Source organism: Emydura macquarii, unplaced genomic scaffold (assembly GCF_026122565.2).
Source record: "Emydura macquarii macquarii isolate MOO-44397 ecotype Brisbane River unplaced genomic scaffold, CSIRO-AGI_Emac_v2 contig_2846, whole genome shotgun sequence".
Classification (NCBI taxonomy): domain Eukaryota; kingdom Metazoa; phylum Chordata; order Testudines; family Chelidae; genus Emydura; species Emydura macquarii.
In genome coordinates, this window is record NW_027132983.1 from 3261750 (window position 1) to 3282588 (window position 20839).

Sequence of the window (20839 nt, forward strand, 5' to 3'; positions counted from 1 at the left end):
TGCATTCAAGGCAGTGGAAGTTCAACAAGTTTCATGCTGATTGTAAGATCATTATACTTGGGTTACAGTTCTGTTTTGTAGCTCATGGACTTGTTAAGTGTTTCCGTAGCTTTGATGTTAAGCTCCATACCAATAGAAGCTTTCAGTTAATTAATTAACTGACAATATGCTGCACAGCTTTATGTATATAAAAGAGAGTGTGGAGAGGCTGTGACTATGAATTGGATATATTGGGGCGGGGGTCTCTTCAAACTTGTCTCAATGGCTAAAATATCCTCTTAGCCATATATAATAATTTGGCTTCATTACATTCTACTTTAGTTTTGAGGTCATGTTCTCAAAAACTGCTCCAAAAATTTTACCATGCAAGTTTTGCATACACAAATAGATGCATTAGCAAAAGTTGTAAGGGCAAATTTAGAGACTGGATTTGGGGTCACTCTGATGGAGGAACTTTGTGTTAGATTTTGGTTTTCTTATTTGCCTCAGCCCAGTTTTTTATTTTAGGATTTATGTTTTCTTTTCTCCTCCTAGGTTTGTGCCACTGTTGTGAGCAATGGCTCCCTTCTTACGAATCTCTTTCAACTCATTTGAACTGGGACCTGTGCAGGATGAAGGGGAGCAGCTGCAGCCCTTCTGCGCTATAAAGATGAAAGAAGCCTTGACAACAGGTACAGTCATGACTGATACATTTGTGAACTGGAATGTGCTTATTAGATATTACACACTCCGTACAGGTACCCTGGCAGGGCCGCAGGACTCAAGATTCAGTCCTGCAAGCTGCTGAGTACTCTTGTCCTGATCGTGCAAAGTACTTAGGAGTGTAGACTTCACTTAAAGAAATGTGGGAAATTCCATTGGCTTCAGTAAAGCCCATGCTTTAGTGCTTTGTTGTATGTGACCCGGATTGCTCAGCACTTTGAAGGATCAAATCCTTGCTTCTTAATTTCCTGTTTCTCTACAAAAAAGAAATGTGGCAAACCTGTCTAGTTGTCCCATTTACATGGGGTGTTGTGGGGACTAGCAAATGAGGTAATGTTTGCAAATCCACTCTATGTGTAGTAAAGTAGTAAAATGTGCTTACCTGAAAGTTCAAGGAGAACTGTAGTGTCCTGGGAAAGCACACTAAATTGCATTGGGGATGAGAACACTTTCTCAGATGTAGGACAATAAATGAGCTTTAGTGAGTTAAATGAAATATATGTTAGTGAGAGATTTTGGTTTATTATTATATCACCAGGGTTTCTTGATAGGAATTCATTTGTTTGGAACTACTTGTATTCCATGTGCACATGTTCCTATGAGCACATGCACATATACTATCCATGGGTGTTAATGCAACACAAATAATAGTAATGATTGGCGGGGGGGACGGCTGGTTCTTTGACCTTCCTTTCAAAATTAAATGGGGATCAGATATTCGATAGGCCAGTATGGCTGTACTAAACAAAAAATTAACATTTTTGAAGGATTTAGAGGCCTCTAGAAACTGTCTTCCTATAACAAGAATTTAGGCCCATTTCTTCCTATGATATTTATCTAGTGCTCTCTCGTGATAGCTGCATCGCATGGGCAGTACAATGATAGGAATTGCCATAGTGGATCAGACTCGAGCCATTATTCTATCTCTGACTGTTGGCAGCACCAAATGCTTCAGAGAAATAGCAAGAAATGCCACAGTTGGCAGATTTGGGATAATCTTCTCCCCAATCTATAGCAGTTAGAGATGTCTTAAAGCCTGACACATCCCTCCCAAAAATTGTTAGCATTAACTATAACGCTGAATATTCTTGGTATTCATATAAATAACCAATCCCTTTTTCAGTCTTGCTAAATTCTTGGCCTCAGTGATTTCTGGTGGCAGTAAATTCCACATGCTGTGTGAAAGTCTTTCCTTCTCTCAGTTTTGAACATCTTAAACATTCCAGTTCCTTGAATGTCACCTTGTTCCTGTTCCGAAACAGGCACTCCCGATCTACCTTCCCTACACACTTCCTTATTTTACGTACTTTTACCATATCTCTTACTTGTCTCCTTTCTAAGATAAACAATCCCAATCTTTTCGATCTCTCTTCATGTGAGGTTTTTTTCCAGGACTTTGATCAGTCTCATTGCTCTTCTCTGAACTCTCTGTAAGCCTGCGATATTTTTTTTTAGATATAGTGATTGATACTGCACAGCATGTGGTCTTACTCAGCTATTCTGCTTTAGGGTAAAGTAACAACACACCAGGGTGGGGCAGTATGGTGCTTTTTCAGGGTACTGAGGATTGAGAGTCACCTTGTTACCCCCCTGCCTCAACAAGAGAGAGACTTGCTTGTGCTTAACTGGATGTCAGGGCCCTGACACCATCAGTCTGTTAACTACCCAAACAGTCTATTAGCTCTGCCAGTGATTGTTGTGCCTAGATATATGCCAATCTCCAAGCCCCCTTGAGACATCTTCCCCTACATCTTTAGCCCTTAGCCCACTAGACACTCATAGGGATTGCTGTCCCCAAGGAACTGTGCACACACAAGCTTGTTTGATTCAACTGTAACATCATAGCGCAGAGTATATTTATAGTGAAAACAATCATAAGTTTATTAGGTAAGGGTAAGATTTAGTGGGTGAGGTTAACGATGAAAACAGAAATAAAACAAAAAGTAGAACACACTTTGTAGAGTCTAAACTTAACTTCAGCAAGCTAAAACCCTTGTTGACAGTAGCGTCTCAGCTAAAGTAATCTCTGTGTTTCCAGCCAACATGGCTGGGATCTCTCTTTCATGAATGCAAAAAGCACAGTCTGTTTTGCTTCTTCAGTGAAGGAGAAAAAGGTGTCCTTTTTGCATTCCCCTTATGTTCCCAAAGTTCATTGTTTTGTCCTGAGAGTCAGGATGACCATTCTGCTTTATTCCCTATTCAAATGGGCTTCCATTGTGTCGACTTACAATGCTTCTTCTACATGTGAACCCAGGAAGACTTATACATCCTTTGTCTGGTCAAAACCTGCTTGTCAACCCTGCTTTGATTCAGTCTTCAAAACGTATTTTCCAGTGTGTATATATGTATACATATACACAAACTCTGTAAATATCCACCCTACATGCATCTCACAATGATTATGAGGATCAGTATGACATAAGCTTTTATTAGAGACCCCATTTGACCATCTTTGGATAAATACTATGAAAGTAGTGTGGTGGGTGTAGTGAGTTTGTCAGGTCTGTTAGGAATTACTGTTACAGAACAATGAACCCTTTTGGCAGTAAGCATTGAGCTATTCTTAGGATCACAGGCAGTAAGGTGACTCGGAACAAGACCTGGCAACCTCACCCTAAAAAATCCTCTTTCAGTGGGGTTGGAGAAAGAGAGGCTCACCAGGGAGTCCCTGAGATAAAGGACACTGACCTCTCATAAGCGTCTCCTGTCAGGTGGGGGCGAGCTTGCATACACACACACATGCACACATACACACTCTTTATGATGCCCCCTGTCAGATTTTGTTCTTGTCAGGCCAGTCTTCAGTGGCTCAGCCCTCTGGCCAAGTGACACACAGTCCATATGCATGAATGCATAAACCCCATCTGGGGTAAAAGGTCCAAAAGGGCCTGTCCCTGTGCCCTTGTTAATGTCTTTAGCTCTGTCTCTGGGCTCAGTCCCCAGCCCCTTCTGGACTAGCTTTAAGTCCCTTTCTGCCCTGGAATACAGCAGTGCCCCCAGGGCTTTCTCCCTGGAGACTCTTTAAGTCCTGCCCTTCACTTGGGTCTCTAAACAAGCCTTATCCCCTTTTCAGGGCTTAAGCCACTTTTCCAGTGGTCGGTGGGGGGATCCGTGCCCACCCACTGCTCCGGGTCCCACCCTACTAGGGTGACCAGATAGCAAATGTGAAATATCGGGATGGGGTGGGGGTAATAGGCGCCTATATAAGAAAAAGCCCCAAATATTGGGACTGTTCCTATAAAATCAGGACATCTGGTCACCCTAGACCCTACAAATAACAGCCACGTGCTGCTTCCTTTAACTCCACTGCTGTTGTGCCCTGCGCCACTTCCTGTGTAGCCCCTTCCTCTTCACCCTTACCTCAGGGCTGAAGTTCTTCCTCATGGAATGCCAGTGTCACCAGAACCTGTCTTCTGGTTCTCCCTTGATCTCCATTAAGGGGCAGCTTTCTTGCTCCTCTGGTTCCAGCCAGCAACTGATTTGCTCAGGCCTGGCAGCTCCTTTTATCTGAGCCTGCTGGACTTTGATTGGCTGCTTCTCTGCAGCATTTCTAGGTAGGCCTGGAGGACCTGCTTTCAATGCTCCTTTTCTGGGTGGTGTCTAGTAGGACTTAGAGGCCTCCAGCAGAGGTCCTCAAAGAGCCTGGTACACCCCATCACAGTCCCCCTCCTGCCAAAGATATTCAGTACATAGAGAAGGAGCAGGAATGCAGACCTGCCATCCCAGAAATGGGCAAATGTGAAAACCAACCCTCCCCCGTCTACCTCTAATGTCTCCCTGGTTTCTGGGAAGGCCACTGGCAAGAAACTCCCCCAAATGCCACAGCTGCCAGAAAGAGTGGGTGAAGGAGAAGAAGTGGCCAAAGTAGCCATCTTTGCTTTGGCTGTTTGCGCTCTCCTGTTTACAGGTAGACCTATCCTAGGTTCTCTCCCTGCTACTTAAGTGGACCTTTGTACTACTGAGGAAAGTGAGAGAAAGCAGGTTTTGTCTCAGCTTTCCTTTCCCCTCCGGCTTCTCTCCCCTTTCAAAGTGGTGGTGGATGGGACTTTTGCAGTGGGAGAAAGAAGCTATTCTGACACAGCCCTCATTTCCAGTTTCCATGGGTTTTTTAACATCTGCATCTTGAGTTAGGGAAAAGATCATCCCATGGGACAAAGATAGAAACCTTAGGAAAAGTAAATTTGCATGAGGTTTGGGATTAAGCAGATTACCCAACATTAACAAGTAATTTACAGACAATCTTGTAAATAGACAAAATAGGAAAAGACTGAAAGGGTAGTGTCAAAACCTTTCACCATTCTTCTCTCATGCTGTTCTTCAGTGACATTGATGTATTAAATTGATTAATGACAGGTCCTGACTAGTATGATTTATTTTATTTAAAAAAAATAACCAAACCAGCATGGCTGAGTGGAATCTTTCCCATCAACTCTGGTTGCTCCTTCAGTCCTGAACATTTTTAAATAATAGCTACATGTGTTAAAATACCTATTTCTAAGTGGAAACTTGTTTAAATTAACATGCTGATTTCCACAGGAAATGGATCTCTGCTAGTGTGTCTTACTAGACTTTTGTTTAGTTAAAAGGTTTTAAGAAGCCTGGGAACCCTTTTTTTTGTTCTGTGGAATGGTTTCCCCAATACACAATGCTGTAACTTCTGCCTGGTCAGAGCACTTTTAAATGGGACTTACAAGATCCATATAACAGACCTGGGATGGTCATATTAAAGACAGGGATGGGGGCATATATTTCTCTGTATATTGAAGATCTCTCCATTAACATAGTCTTCCCAATGTTCCAGGAGCAACAGTCTATAGTACTGTCGTCCTTTTGATGAAAGGGTTCTGTTTTTAACAATCGAATGACTAGGCCAGTCTAGTGGCTGTGCCATGCAGAAGACCTGGAGTTAGTGGGTAGCTTTTTATTGTCCAGTGCAGCTTCCACTTAAAGTTATGGGGGGATAGTATACTCATCCCATAGGCTATAGGGAGTGTCTTGTGGTTCAGCAGACATCCCTACAACTAATTAAGTACAAGCATGTACATCTCCAGTTAGCTATTCCAATCTTAGTGATGTGGGTAAGGGTTTAGAAGAAGGAGAAAAATTTATGGATATGAGATCCGTTAGGATTATCATCAAATTTCTGTCTATAGTTATTCTCCCTATCTATTTATCTAAAAAGTTTCAGAGTAGCTATAGAGAGTGCTGAGTTCTGGAAGCAACTTTTGATTAATTGAAACATTTGCTATGATGAGCTGTCTACAAGACTCTTTGAATTCCAGGTAAAAGCTTTTGAATACAAGTAAAGGAGAAGAAACAGAAGGCCATAATAAAATGCAGGAGATACTCAGGTGGCTGTTTGTGAACATTTTGAGAATGCCTTTTGGCAAGCAGACTTAAGCTTACTTGTCAGAGCTGTAATTTGTCATGCTGTTCTTGGCAGGCATTCCCTAATAAAGAAATACTAAGGTGTTATTCCTTCCTGCTGTTTGGACAGCTCGTCACAATGAGCAGAGTGCATCAAACAAACTGTTAGTGAATTAACATAAACTTAACATGGAATTCATGCTTCAGAAAGGTGTTTAGATAATAAGGGCCCAATCTTTCCCTCATTGGAGTAAACAGGAATTCTACCAGCGACTTGGATGGGAGGAAGGTCATGGCCTAACTCCTTTGGGTGGGGGCTGTGCTCTTGTGGCTGTGCTCTTGTTCTTGATTTGTACAGCACCTAGCCTGGGAGAGTCCCAGTTGGTTCCTAAGGCTCCTGGACAACAGGATAATACAAATAATAAGAATAATAATTGAAGCCCATGCATGTACTGTACAGCAGGAGGGAGGTCTTTCAATACTTGAAAGCTGTAGAAATCATGACTAGACCAGCCCAAAGAACTGTTAAGGGTGATTTTCCCAGGGCAGCTTATGAATAGAATGGCAAGAAGAACGTTAGACTAGGTTAGGAGACTGGTTAATAAGATACAGAGCTTTTCAGCTTCAGGTCACCAGTCTGAATTCAAACTAGGCCAGCATTAAACATATCTTAATTTATCATCTAGCGATGGATGCCTGATGTGAGAAGCTGGTGATCTAATCCCTATCACACAATATACTAAGGCCCTCTGGGCATTTTCAGCAAGCAGCCTAATGACTGAACTGAATGTTCATGGATTACCCTCTGACCACTGTATGATAGCTGGTCCCTCTAGGTCTGAGTTGTTGAACTTTCATTGCTGGTACCTGTCCTATAATTGATGTGTGGATGAAAACAACTCTCGAGGATCAGAGAGTTTACCAATGTTTGAATATTTTGAGGCTTAACTGGGTGGCAACCACAACTCCATGCTTTCTGATGTTCTCTCCTGCTTATGATTTCTTAGCGAGGGCCATGTCAACGTTGTCATTTTTCCATTTAAAGTCAAATCAGATATTGTCATATTTAGAGCCATCACTTTCTACTTACCCATTTTTTGTGCTATTTTCAGAAAGGGGAAAAACTTTGATTCAGAAGAAACCTACCATGTACCCAGAATGGAAATCTTCCTTTGATGCCCACATCTATGAAGGACGTGTCATTCAAATTGTTCTCATGAAGGCAGCAGAAGAGCCCTTGTCTGAGGTGACTGTCGGAGTATCAGTCTTGGCAGAGAGATGCAAGAAGGGTAACGGCAAAGCAGAATTCTGGGTAAGTGTGAAATGAATCTGTTTAAAATCACTGAACTGTGTTCTTGTCTTATTTGATTTCACTCAAGCTGAACAGACATGCCATTTAGCTTTTAAAATATGTGTTTGCTTCCTTTTAACATGCATGGCAGTTCATCTATATAAGACAATTATTTTAGAATTGTAAATGATATGGGTAAACCTGCATATGATAAAAAGTGAAGCTAATTCTAAGTCTCTTTCATTTTGTATTTTGCTTTTCAAAAATAATTTTTCCTTGTGCTGGAACAAGTTGTTTCCTTTCTTCCTGACCCTCTGCTATTCTATAACCCTTTCTTGCTCTCCTGTCCTGTGTGTGACATATGTGAACAGTTCTGTTTACAAATGTGGTTTTGATGTCTTATCTCTAAACAAAAACTCACTGTTGTCATGATTATCATTTTGTCTCTGCTATTTATATGGCAAATTATTTGTAAATCTATTAAAACTTCCTCATTAAATAAATAGATTAAAAAAATCTGTTGGGTGTCACTGTCTCATCTTGCCCTTGATTGAAGAGCAGGTCTGTTTTACAGAACATGGGTCTGATTTACCTCGAAAGGTTGGATGCTTTCTCAGCAGTCCAGTAGTCTGCATGTATGTTATATTTTATTAAATGAATTCTCCTATAAAGCCTTGACTCAAGCATAGAAAAATAACAAAGTAGGGAAACCTTGTGTTTAAAATGGCTTTGTTAGGCAATATAAAATTCATCAAAACTTTTGTAGTTCCTTAATGACATTTTACAAATTTCCTAAATACAATTCTGAGTCAGTGTCAATCTCTGCCAGTGAGAGAGACCAGTTAGGTGAGCTAATATCTTTTATTGGCCCATCTTCTGGTGGTGGAAGGGACAAGCTTTTACGCTTCACAGAGCTCTTCTTCAGGTCTGAGGAAGGTAACCAGATTGTCTAAGCTAAATACAAGTTAGGACAGATTGTTAAGCATAAAGCATGCATACATACTGTAGGAGTCCACTTAAAATTAAATGGGCAGTTAAAGGTTAGCAGGAAGTAAGGTTTGTTGCAAATTGTTGTCAAGAGCCATTAAACTAGTGTCTGTGAAATCCATGGTATCTTGTGTCTAACCGAGTTCTGAATTTAAGTTCCCACGCTTGTCTTTTGAAGGTGGTATGCACCGAGAAGTCAGATATGAAGTGTTGCTTTGTGAAAAGTGTTTGCCCACAGATAATAGGGTGTTTCTGACTTTTATCATTTTTCTGTGTGAGTTCATTCAAGAGCATAGTGATTTGTCCAGTTTCATCCACATAGATGGTGTTGGGGCATTTGATATACTGGATGAGGTACACCACATGTTGTGATAGGTATGTGTAGGACCCCTGGATCTTGAAAGGTGTGCTGTGGGGGTATGGAATCATCGTAGAAGTGGAGAGATGTCTGCAGGTTTTGCACCTGTGGTTCTGGCAGGCTCTGGTATCGCTTTGAGTTGGTGTGTCCTGGTCTGTGGGGACCTTGCTTGTAATGACAACATTGGTGAGGTTGGAGGGTTGTGTGAGTCCAGAAGGGTGGTGGTGATGTGGCCAAGTAATTGTTTGATGGTACTCCCTATGGGTTTCAGTGTGGGATCATAGGTGACAAATAGGGGTGTGCAGTCAGTTAATTTTTTGTATTGAAGCAGGTTCTCTCAGGGTATTTGGATGGGCCATTCCATGATGCTTTCTACTTCTCTGGTGGAGTTTCCTTGTTTAGTGAAGGAAATTTTAAGTACATTTTGTGTATCCCAGACTTCCTCTTTGGAGCAAAATCTGTGGTGTCAGAGTGCCTGGTGTAGATGACAGATTTCTTGGTGTGTCTGGGGTGGTTGCTGGATCTGTGGAGGAAAATGTGGTAATCCAGGGGTTTCTTGTATATAGTCATTTGTAGCGTTCCATTTTTGAAGCTGATCTTGGTGTCCAGGAAGTCAATACTCGTGTGGGAGTGTTCTAGAGTGAGTTGGATGGATGGATGGTGGTTATTGAAGTTGTGGTTGAAATCTGAGGAAGCTTAGGTCATCTGTCCAGAGGATGAAGATATCATTGATGTATCTCAGGTTTATCTTTGGTTTCGTGGTGTGTTTTTCCAGAAATTCTTCCTCAAGGTGGCCATTGAAGAGGTTGGCATATTGACGAGCCATCCTAATACTTATGCCCATTCCTGTGATTTGGACAAAGTGTTTGGGAAGTGTGACGTTCTTGTCGGTGAGGGTGAAATTGATGAGTTTGGTGATGTGTTTCTTAAGGGTGGATTTCCAAGTATTGTTACCTTGTAGGTATTTGAGGTAGGCAGTGATACCGCCACAGTGAGGGATGTTGGTGTATAGGGAGATGACATTTATGGTGGCAAGGATGGTGTTCTGCGTGAGGTCGATAATGCTGTGGAGTTTCTGGAGGAAATTGGTAGTGTCTTGGAGGAAGCTGGCCCTTTGTGTAGTGAGTGGTTTGTGGATGGTTTTATGTGTCCTGATATTCCTTCAGTAAGAGTGCTGTGGTGAGATATGGGTCTGCCTGGTTTTCCTTGTTTGTGTATCTTGGGAAGCAAGTAGAATGTCCCTTAGGTGGATTGTGGGGATGAGATAGTAGGGTTTTTCTTAGAGATGTTTCGGGAAGAATTTGCTGGTGTCTTTAAATTCTTGTGTGAATTGTAGTGTGGGGTGGTCTTTGAGTTCTTTATAGTATCTGGGTTCAGAGAGTGTCTGTTGGCCTCATTGGCATAGCCATCTGGTTAAGCACTACAATGGTGCCCGATTTGTCTGCTGTTTGATCACTATCTGCTGGGACTGTTATAACCATCCTCTTAGCAGTGGAGAGATTGTGGTGGATGAGATGTTCGTTGAGATTTCAGTCAATTTTTTTCCCCCTAGAGCAATCGATGTAATGATCCAGTGTGTGCTTTTGTCCATTGGGGTGTGTGCAGTCAGATGATTCTTTTTTCTTATAACCATAGGTGGGGATGTGGTTATTGTGGGTGGTGTTATCTTTGTTGTGAAAGAATTCCTGGAGGCAGAGTCTGCAGAGGAATATCCACAGGTTAGTATGGTGTCAGGTTCAGAAGATCAGTCCCTTGGAGAGTACACATAGTTTTGTTCCTGTTAGGGGTCATCTTGATAGGTTGATGATGATTTGGTAGCGTGTAGTATCCATGTGGTGGCTCTCTGCCTTTCACAACATGGCTAGCGGGTGAGCATGGAGGAAAATCTTAATGAGAGTGGGCTGACCTGACCTCCTTAGAAATGCTTACATTATTTTGACATCTAAAGCTTTTAGGATACCAGTATGTGCATCAAAGCAGCTAGGTTTTCCCCATAACTCAAATACTAAAGGAGAGAGCGTGCCACTGGGTGTATTAGCGAAGGAGAAGGAGCAAACAAGTGCCAGCTTGCACAGTGAATTCCAGAGCCCTCCTGCCAGTTCAGGGCAGGATGACTCAGGACAGTTTGTGAAGAAGCATGATGGAGAGTGTTCTTGTTGCTGCTCTGAAAAGGAGTGAGTGGTTTGCATCATTTCTTGGTGTGCACCACATACTTAAGGGTAGAGGGTTGGGAAGGTGGTCTGGCTGCATTCATAACCAACAAACCACTCCTCTTTGGGAAGCTTCATGGGCACTTTTTAGCCCTTTCTGGACACTATTTATATAGGCCCAAAGGGTTGTTACATGTGTCTGTTGGGTACAGGAAGGCCTTCTGCAAGTTTTACAAGTACATTTCTGTAGCACGGAGCAGGTTTTGGCTCTGAGCTGATGCCAATCAATGTAGCAACGATTATTTTAACTGCACCCAGCAATACAGGCATGCAAAATCTAAACTGTGCAACAGAGGATATTTCACGACAGGATGAAGCTTGATTGTGTTGCTCCACTAATGTTCTGAAATGGATGCTGCTGCACTCAAAGGCGTCTCCTCATCTTGCTGAAGGAGAGAGAGAGCCTTAACCATTAGGTTCTCCCCCAATCCAGACTGACCATCCAAAGAAACAGCAGAGGCTAGTAAAGAGCAATGAAAAGGAAAATAAAATTCCTGACCATGTCTTCATGTGTGTTTGCACTGCACTGAGCACTCTTCAGGTCCTGATTTTGGTTGTGGCTTTTGGACACTACCATATTATAAGTAGTAATAAATGATAACATGGGAAATGAGGTAAGGGAGAGGGATCTAGAAAGCGAATCCAAGACAGCATGTCCATCCGTTGATGCCAGATACTCAGTGTTACGTGCACCAATATGGTAGCAGTACGCACTTTAAACTTAAAGATATATAGAAGATAGTTGGCCAAACAGGTTGTAGAGGACAACTTTATTTAAAGCGGCTGAATTTCATTACGTATGTTGTTGGGATACAATGTCAGAGGTTTTGTTCACCTTTGTATTCCAATGTAACATTTTCAAACTTTGCAGAGTGACCTTAGGTTCCCTACTGTTTCTCAGACCTGCATGTTTAGTTTTTTGGAAGTTTAAAATAAAAAAGGGTGAATTTAGTGCAGGTGCTGCCTATACAGCGCTGTAGACTGAAGTCCTCTATTATCCATGCAACAGGTACAGTGCAGGCAGCAGCTGTGCAAACTTCCTCTATATTGTTTCAGTTGTGACCTGAATGGACCATATCTGAACTACCTTCTTGTCCCTATTCTCCATAACGCTATCTTCAGTCTGCCTGCAGAGACTGCCAACTAATGGCAGTTGTGATGTGAATCCTTGTCCACCACTAACTTTACATAGACCAGCAAACATTCGTCACATGGTAATGACTTTTGTTCATTACCAGCCATCATCTGGTTTTAACCAGTGACCTAGGGATGAAAAGCACCGTTCTCCCATTACAGTTCCTTCTATATCTGGTATCTTTCCTCTGACAGTCTGACTTACAACCTCAAGAGAAGGTCTTGATGGCTGTGCAATATTTTCTAGATGATCCAGCTCCTTAGTGATCCTAATCTGGTGCCTGACCCTGACATATGAAAGGAGAAAGTCAGAAATGCAGTCCAGGAAATGAAGAGTGGTAAGGCAGTGGGATCTAATGAAGTCATGATGAGCCTGGTGAGCGACGCATAAAATGGATGAGCAGATGAACCTTATGGCGAGACAAGAGAATTCCTGAAGACAGGTGTCAGTCTATCCTGGTCCCAATACAGAAGGAGGAAAGCATCCGTTAACATGCAAGCTCTTGAGGGATAAAGCTGTTGTTGCATAGGGTGAAGATACTGGAAGCTAGAGTTAGGAGAACTGTGGAACCCCTCCTTGAACAAATAAAAATTCAGCTTTAAGAAAAGAGGAGGTGCCATGTTTGTAATTCGGCAAGGGATAGAAAAGCTGTTAGATTACCAACATACATCGTACAGTATACGATAAAGTGGACAGAAGGATGGTCACAGCAGTCTGAGGATTTAATAACTATGGTACATGCTCTGTGTAGATCACCTAGAACAGCAATCTGAACATGTTTTGGAAAAACAAGTCCCTTTGAAGTGAAAGTCAAACTGCGCAAGGGGTTGGCCCTAAGTCCGCTGCTGTTGATCATATTGAAGGACTAAATTAGCAGGAGGATCTCAGTTGGGAAAAGGTGAGAAGCTGCTATATGCGGACAACATAGCAATAAGGATCTCCTAAAAAGAAGACCTAGAGGAAATAGTAAATCAGTGGTGTGACCAGCTTAAATGCCATGGGATGTAAATGAGGATGACTAAGACTCTGGTCGTGGGTCGGTAGAGGGGCCACAGGGAAATTGGATGTAGAGTTTAGTGGAGTGAGAATAAATGAGACTGATCAGCTCCAGTACCTTGACAGCTGGGTCATGGAGGAAGGCAAGCTTGAATATGAGATACAATCTGGATTGGGAAGGGCTGGAGGAGTGTGAAATAACATAACAGGAGTTGTGTATGACTGGTATGTGCCACTGAGACTATAACAATGGAGTGCCCCACAATTCTGTATGGTGCAGAAGCATGGGAAATAAAGAGATGGCAGGTTCAACACCTACAGATATTTCAGATGAGATGTCTTGATGCCATAAAAGGATTACATGAAAAGACAGATTTAGAAATGAAAGTATTAGGGTGGAAGTCAAAATCCGGGATGTGGCTGACAACATCCAGGAAGCACAACTTCACTGGTTCAGCAACATGCAGAGGATGAATGAAACGGGTCCTGGTGAAGACAACAGGGCAGGAGAAGGTAATAGGAAAGAGACCCCAAGGAAAGCTGAGGAAGAGGTGGATGGATTGCTTCATAGATGATGGTAAGCAGATAGGCCTTAGTGTTGCCTCAGATAGTCAAAGATGGCAAATGCTTGCACGATCACACACACACACACACACACACACTCACTCCCCGCTCACTTTATGAGATAAGGGGAAGAATATGATCCTGCTATCTAGAGTTTGCTAGGGCAGGATATTTCACTGTGTTTTTTCCTCAATTCCATTTATTGCAATTGCTAATTTTATGATGATCCATCAATAACTTGCATAGTTCTAAACGGATGACTGAATGACACTTGTGTTCTTAATACTGTTTAGCATTCCTACTTCTTACAAAGGCAGTAGTTAAAGATTAGTGCTTATGTTCTGAGCCTGGTGTTCAGTTTCTATTGTTTTAACTCACTATCCCCTTTAATATGAAATGTCCTGTGCTTGCTCATCTTTAAGACATGCTGCCTAACACATGTATTGCAGACTTGGGGAAAGGGAAGAGCATTTTTGTGGATAAGAATCAGTTAGGTATTAGTAATTTGTTGGCTGGTTACCTTTGGCTGAGTGTGTGAGGATAGGCTACTGGATTTGCTAATATTTTTATGGTTTTGATTTTTAATAGATGTCGAAGCACTGGAAAGACCATTTATTTTAAAACTGGATTTTAGTCTAAATCAAAATTAAGAAAATAAAAAAGTAACCACTCAAAGTCAATTGTCTTGATTACAGCAGAGGGCACTTAAAACAAAGCAAAAAATACCCAACAATATTTTTACTGCATTGCATGGTCTGGTTAACAATAGTACATCAAAGCAATGAAAGAGGCAAGAAAGAAGAGATAAAAACAATAAATAAAGTTGGCGTGTCTACAGTGAAATACCATGGAGGAATATCCATGTTTCCAAAGCCTTTATGCTGTAATTTTACTTGACACTTTCTAAGTCCACAGAGAAATATAAATTAAACTAAATCATTGCAATATCCTATCAACCCAATAATTCACTATTGGTATCTTTCCTCTCACAGCTTGACTTACAACCTCAAGGGAAGGTATTGATGGCTGTGCAGTATTTTCTAGAAGATACAGGTAAAGTAAACTTTTTATTTTTGGTCATGTACCACAATTTATAATGTTTTCCTATATCTTGTTTTCTACAAATGAATTATATTGTGGAAAGGGCATTGTTCCAGAAAAATCATACTAAATGGAATTTTCTAATGTATGAAGTTACGTTTTTGTAATTCTGTCACTTTATGCAAGATTAGTCTTGAATGAATATCTAATATATCTATCTCAGATATGTATGGCCTCCATTGCTGCAGTATTTAAGCATCTCACAATCTTTAATGTATTCAGGCTCACAATAACCCTGTGAGTTAATGAAGTGCTGTACTCTCCATTTTATAGTTGTGGAATTGAGGCACAGAGAGGTTAAGTGAGTTGTCCACCGTCACACAGGGAGTTTGTGGCAGAGCAAGGAACTGAATATGTGTCTTCCAAGTTCCAGGCTAGTGCAGTAACCACTGAAGCTAAAAAGCATATGACTGAGTGAAGTAATTGATTGTGTGTCAGAGCGTGAATCAAGTCAGTGCTGTAACATTTCATTTTAGATGGTGTAAAATGTGTATATATTGGGAAGGAGTGAATGTAGTGTATGGAGGAGCAATAGGGGTAATGGATTACAATTAAGAAAAGGGACATTTAGTCTGATGATGGGAAAAATTTCCTGACCGGGTTATATAAGGCTGTAGAATAACTTCATAGAGGAAGTGGTAGAAACCCATCACTTGAGATGTTTTAAACTCAGACTAAAGAGTATTTTTAAATATGCTGCAGGGAACAGTCCTGCACAGACAGGGAGATGAGCTGAATTACCTACCACTGATAGTTCTCATCTATCTCTGTCTTCTATGGTTTTATACTGTGTCCTATAAATTAGAAGCAGTAGCACTATCACCCACTCTGTCTCCAAAATAATTGTGCCTATCCAGAGATGGTAAAAAGATTCATGCCATAGTTGGAATGAAACTCTGCTTGTTTCATTTCTACCCACACACCTAAGACTAGACGAGTTTAATATAGCTTGAATTTCATTTCAAAATATTTGCACAACACTAATTAGGACACTTTCACCTCCAGGTCACTAGTTCAAATCCAGCCTAGTTTGGAAATGTTTTGCCACCTGCTGTTTGTTTGACCTATATGAAATGAGCTGATGGACTCAGCCCAGATTTATTGCAATTAGACACGTGTTGACATTTCAGAAATCAGTCCTCCAGTTAGCAGTAACCCTTGCTGTCATTCTCAACAGAGGAACAAAGAACTGAATGGACTATAATGATAACACGTAAAAGTGATTCTTCCAGGTCAAGGTTAAAACACATTCATGAGATAGTGGTGGGGCAGAAGACTATACTATTGTTACATGTGGTGGAACTATTCTATGGATAAGACAGACATGCTTCTTTCTTCAGGGCTCCCCTCCTGGCAATTCTCCCTGCACCTGTTACTCTCTGCACTCCCCATCTTTGGCCCCACAAAGTCTAATCACTACCTTATCAACTTCCTCCTGGCACTGGAAGAGGAATCTGGACTGGAGGGTGGGTGGTATCTCTACAAGTGTGGGGGTCTTTTTCTGGTCCCTCAACAATGCACTCATTCAACCAGAGTTTCTCTAGGCAGTAATCACTGACTTCTTGGACTACTCATATAAATGGGCATTGTCTAGAGTTCTTTGCTTAGGGTCCACCTTTGGATCCTTTGTTTTGACCCCAAAACCTGCACCCTCATCCCGGCTTTTTTCATTCTTTTTAGTTTCTTTCATTCTTTAGTGGAAAAGAATCTGCTGTAGGTAATCATTTTGGATTCTAATTATACATAAGATATTTTAAAAGAATATAAAGGAAAAATGAATTTAAAAAATCAAGCTAAAAACGAGGCTGTTGTAGTGAAACTCTTCAACATGAAGTCCTGTTGCACCACATGTACCAACTGTGTAAAATCTACTGTATGTTTTCTAAAGATAAAATGTGATGTGATATGTGTGGTCACAGAGTTCTCACTTGGAGATACCATTAATGATTGTTTTCTTAAGTAACAAACCTTTGTAAAGCAACAAAATTTGTGTGAATCTGAAGGATTTATGAACAGAAATCTCTCTCTTGAAAATCTGAATGCTCTATATATAGTGGTCAGCGCTATCCTAGTCTAGGTACAAACTGACATCAGGAAGTGTGTAAGGAAACGTTTATCTTGGACCACTCACATTGTTGGTTTCACATGTAAGATTGCTGCAGATCAGAGAGGAGTACTATGAGAGTACATGTATTGACAAAGACAGGGATAATGCACAGAAATCTGATTATCAAAAGCCTTCAATGTTCTAGGCTATGAGTGAGGAAAAATGAACTTTTCTAAATATGTTTTGATGGTTCGTTTAACAATACTGAGGCCTGTCTTGTCTCACTAAAGGAATATGAAAAATAGTCATAGTTTGCACTGTAAATACCATTTTGCAAATTATCACACACAAGCCAATAGTTTCTTCTCAAAGATTTACTGTAGTAGTGAGATGCTGTTATTATGAAGAACTCTGAGATACTACATGGCATGCTAACATGCTATGAGTATTATGATAAATAATTAAAACTAAACAGCAATTATCAAAACAAATGAAGAAAACAGATGTAATGTCCTTGAGCTTTTTTCCCTACTTCTTTGCTAGATCCCAAGTCTCTCTTTAGTGTTGTAAAACCTTTGCATAGAGTCAGTCTCAAAGATAGTTTGTTCCTCAGTCTTGTCGATCTAAATCTGAATTCCAAAGCTTGCTTACTTGCTTGCTTTCGTTTTGTGATCAGACAAGTAAAACAAACAAGGAGACATTTGGAATGGCCAGTTTGTGTGCTATATCTAGGGAGTGTTTCATATTTTTCAGTACTAATCCTTCCTTTATTATTGTTGACATGACTTCTTAGTGAGAAATTAAAAAGGAACGTTAGAAAACTAAGGAAAGCAGAGTGCTAATATACCTGTACTATAGGGGGAAGGCTTGTAGGGGAAATTGATTTCCCCTCAAGGCTTTTTACTTTTTCAATTTAAACCAGAAGACCAGGGGTAAGATTTATAAAAGTACCTAAGTAACTTAAGTGTACAAGTCTCATTGAAAGACGTGTGCTCCTAAATCACTTAGGTGTTTCCAAAAATTTCACCTTTACTTGTTTTTATGCTTTGTTTTTATAAGATAGCGATTATTCGGAATGACATCCACTCACATAACATATGAGGTGTTTGCTTAATGACAGTTAGAAATACAGTTAGTAGAAGATGTAAACCAGAAGGCCCTGAGCTGTGATAATTGGCCTCCTCAATTATTTAGTCCCATGATCTCCTATAGCTAACTGTAAAACATTCATAGGTGCAAAAGCCAACTACCCCTTGTGCTCCCACATATCAAAAAACCATTAAAAAACGCCTAAAACCCTTTAGTGAGACAGGAATATATCACAATAGTGTCATCAGTTTATGGTGTTTAATTTGAACTACTACAGACGTTTCTTTAAAATGTTTCTCACTCATGTAGATGGGAGGACTTGTCCACATGGAAAATTATTCCAAAATAGCTATTCCTGATTAACTTCATGTGTAAATGCCTATATTCTGGAATGAAGGGTGTTTTACTCCAAATTATATTAAACCACATATGAAGTTAATCAGCTAATCCACTTTAAATTCACATCCTTCTTTATTCCGGATTAACTGTTACCTGTAAGCAAAACCTAATAAAGGACACAATTGACTGTAAGTAAAGCAGAAGGTTGCTGTGCTCTGAAGTTACCTTGGTGCAATGCACAAGAATTGCTTAATATTTCTTCAGGATTGCAGTGTGCTTTTGAGGGTGTTGACCAAGAATGTGCCCCCTGCCAAAAGGGCCAAAATTAGAATGAAAATTGCAGCACCGTCATTGCAGAAAGACTAACAAACATGTGAAAGCTGAGAGCTAATTATCACAGCTCAGAGAACTTCTGTTTCTTGCTCAGAAGCAAAAGTGGCAAAAGAACTTGGGGTTACATCTGGCTGTTTGATGGCAAAAAATATATGTTTATGTGTATGAATTAAGAAATTCAAAATTTAAGTAATTTAGTTTAAAAAAGAGAACCTAAATATTGAGCTGAACATAAAAAGAGATCACCATATAGGACATCTCGACTAGCCTAGATTCATATCTTAATTTTCCTGATATGTACAAAACATTCAACAAAAACTTGTGTGGGAAGTATGAGGCTTTCCTAGATTTCTGAATAATTAAAAGCGGACTCCCTATTCTGTAGCAGGCTGTTCAGTCAGTGAAGATGCCCCATCAAGACATACACTTAAGTGTCATTTTAAATGCACATTTTACAAAACAACTCGGCAATTCATGCACTGACAATTCCACACCCATATCAACATCAAAGTGACCAATAAGCCGCAATAATCAATGTATTTGGTGGGGGAAGAATCAACCTCAAAAATAACCAGAAGAAAACAAACCATGTTGTCATCTTTATGATGGCACTCACCTGTGTTGTCAGGAGAGAAAATAACATAATGATTTGGGTTCTGCAGAATAAATATTTTGACTGCATCATATGCTAATGCTATAGCTAGAATTTCTGTTATTTGTTAAAGTGGAAAAGTTTGTTAATGTGTTTGAGGAATGTCTGCACACTCACCTTGACTTTTCATATTGGTACTACAGCCACTGACTTTTACAAATAAAAGCCACAGATAACGTAAAGAGAAACTGAGATTACATTTAGCAGCATCTCCGTGCAGCAATGTTTTGTTTTTATCTCTGTCTTATGTGTTTCCATGAAAATCTCCTAAATTTATTTGCTGAATTCTCTCAAATATTAAAAAACTAGATCATTTTAGAGTTAGTATTTCAGGTTTCTCACAGTTTATTTTAAGATATTGCTGATGCTATTATTAACATTTTGCCTTAATATATTACCTTTCTTTTGAGGGTCTCAAAACACTTTGGAAACGTGTATAATTATCCCCATTTTTGAGATGGGTAAAATGAGATCATGACTTTCCCAAAGTGATGAATCAAACCAGTCCATAAATTATCAGGAAAAAGGGGTAAACAGGGAGGTGGCAAAATTTGCAGATGATACAAAACTACTCAAGATAGTTAAGTCCAAAGCAGACAGCGAAGAGTTACAAAGGGATCTCACAAAACTGGGATACTGGGCAACAAAATGGCAGATGAAATTCAATGTTGATAAATGCAAAGTAATGCACATGGAGAAACATCATCCCAACTATACAAACTAGCCGTTACCACTCAAGAAAGAGCTCTTGGAGTCATTGTGGATGTTCTCAAAAAAACAGCCATTCCATGTGCAGCAGCAGTCAAGAAAGCTAACAGAATGTTGGGAATCATTAGGAAAGGGATAGATAATAAGACAAAATATCATATTGCCTTTTTATAAATCCGTGGTATTCCCACATCTTGAATACCGTGTGCAGATCTGGTCCCCTCATCTCAAAAAAGATACATTGGAATTGGAAAAGGTACAGAAAAGGGCAACAAAAATTATTAGGGGTATGGAACAGCTTCTATATGAGGAGAGATTAATAAGACTGGAACTTTTCAGCTTGGAAAAGAGATGTCTAAAGGGGGATATGATAGAGGTCTATAAAATCGTGACTGGTGTGGAGAAAATAAATAAGGAAGTTGTAGTTACTCCTTCTCATAACAAAAGAACTAGGGGTCACCATATGAAATTAGTAAGGCAGCAGGTTTAAAATGAACAAAAGGAAATATTTCTTCACACAATGCACAGTCAACCTGTGGAACTCCTTGCCGGAGAATGTTGTGAAGGCCAAGAGTGTAACAGGGTTCAAAAAAGAACTAGATAAGTTCATGGAGGATCGGTCCATCAGTGGCTGTTAGCTAGGATGGGCAGAGATGCAAAACCATGCTCTGAAGTGACCCTAGCCTCTATTTGCCAGAAGCTGGAAATGGGCCTCAGAGAATGGATCACTTGATGATTATCTGTTCTGTTCATTCCCTCTGAGACACCTGGCATTGGCCACTGTTGGAATACAGGATACTGGGCCAATGGACCATTGGTCTCACCCAATGTGGCTGTTCCTGGTTGCCAGTTTCTTGTTCTAATTACTAGAGACACATTACTGCCTCCTTGACAATACTATTTGTCCTAAATACTTCTGTCCTAAATGGTGGTCTTAGGACATGAAATATGTGTTTGTTT

General features: G+C 40.4%; 1 protein-coding gene across 2 annotated transcripts in view; it reads left to right on the forward strand.

Moving 5' to 3' along the window:
* The window catches only part of PRKCD (protein kinase C delta), a 52473-nt gene that overhangs the window by 2264 nt on the left and 29370 nt on the right, over window positions 1-20839 (forward strand). The window contains exons 2-4 of one of the 2 annotated variants that reach the window (XM_067568051.1): window positions 535-671; window positions 7182-7381; window positions 14603-14663. In XM_067568051.1, coding sequence (XP_067424152.1) covers window positions 557-671; window positions 7182-7381; window positions 14603-14663 — 376 coding nt within the window. In that variant the 5' untranslated portion in view covers window positions 535-556. Of the gene's footprint in view, window positions 1-298; window positions 672-7181; window positions 7382-14602; window positions 14664-20839 lie in introns of those variants that run through there. The other variant, XM_067568052.1, reaches the window with a different exon arrangement.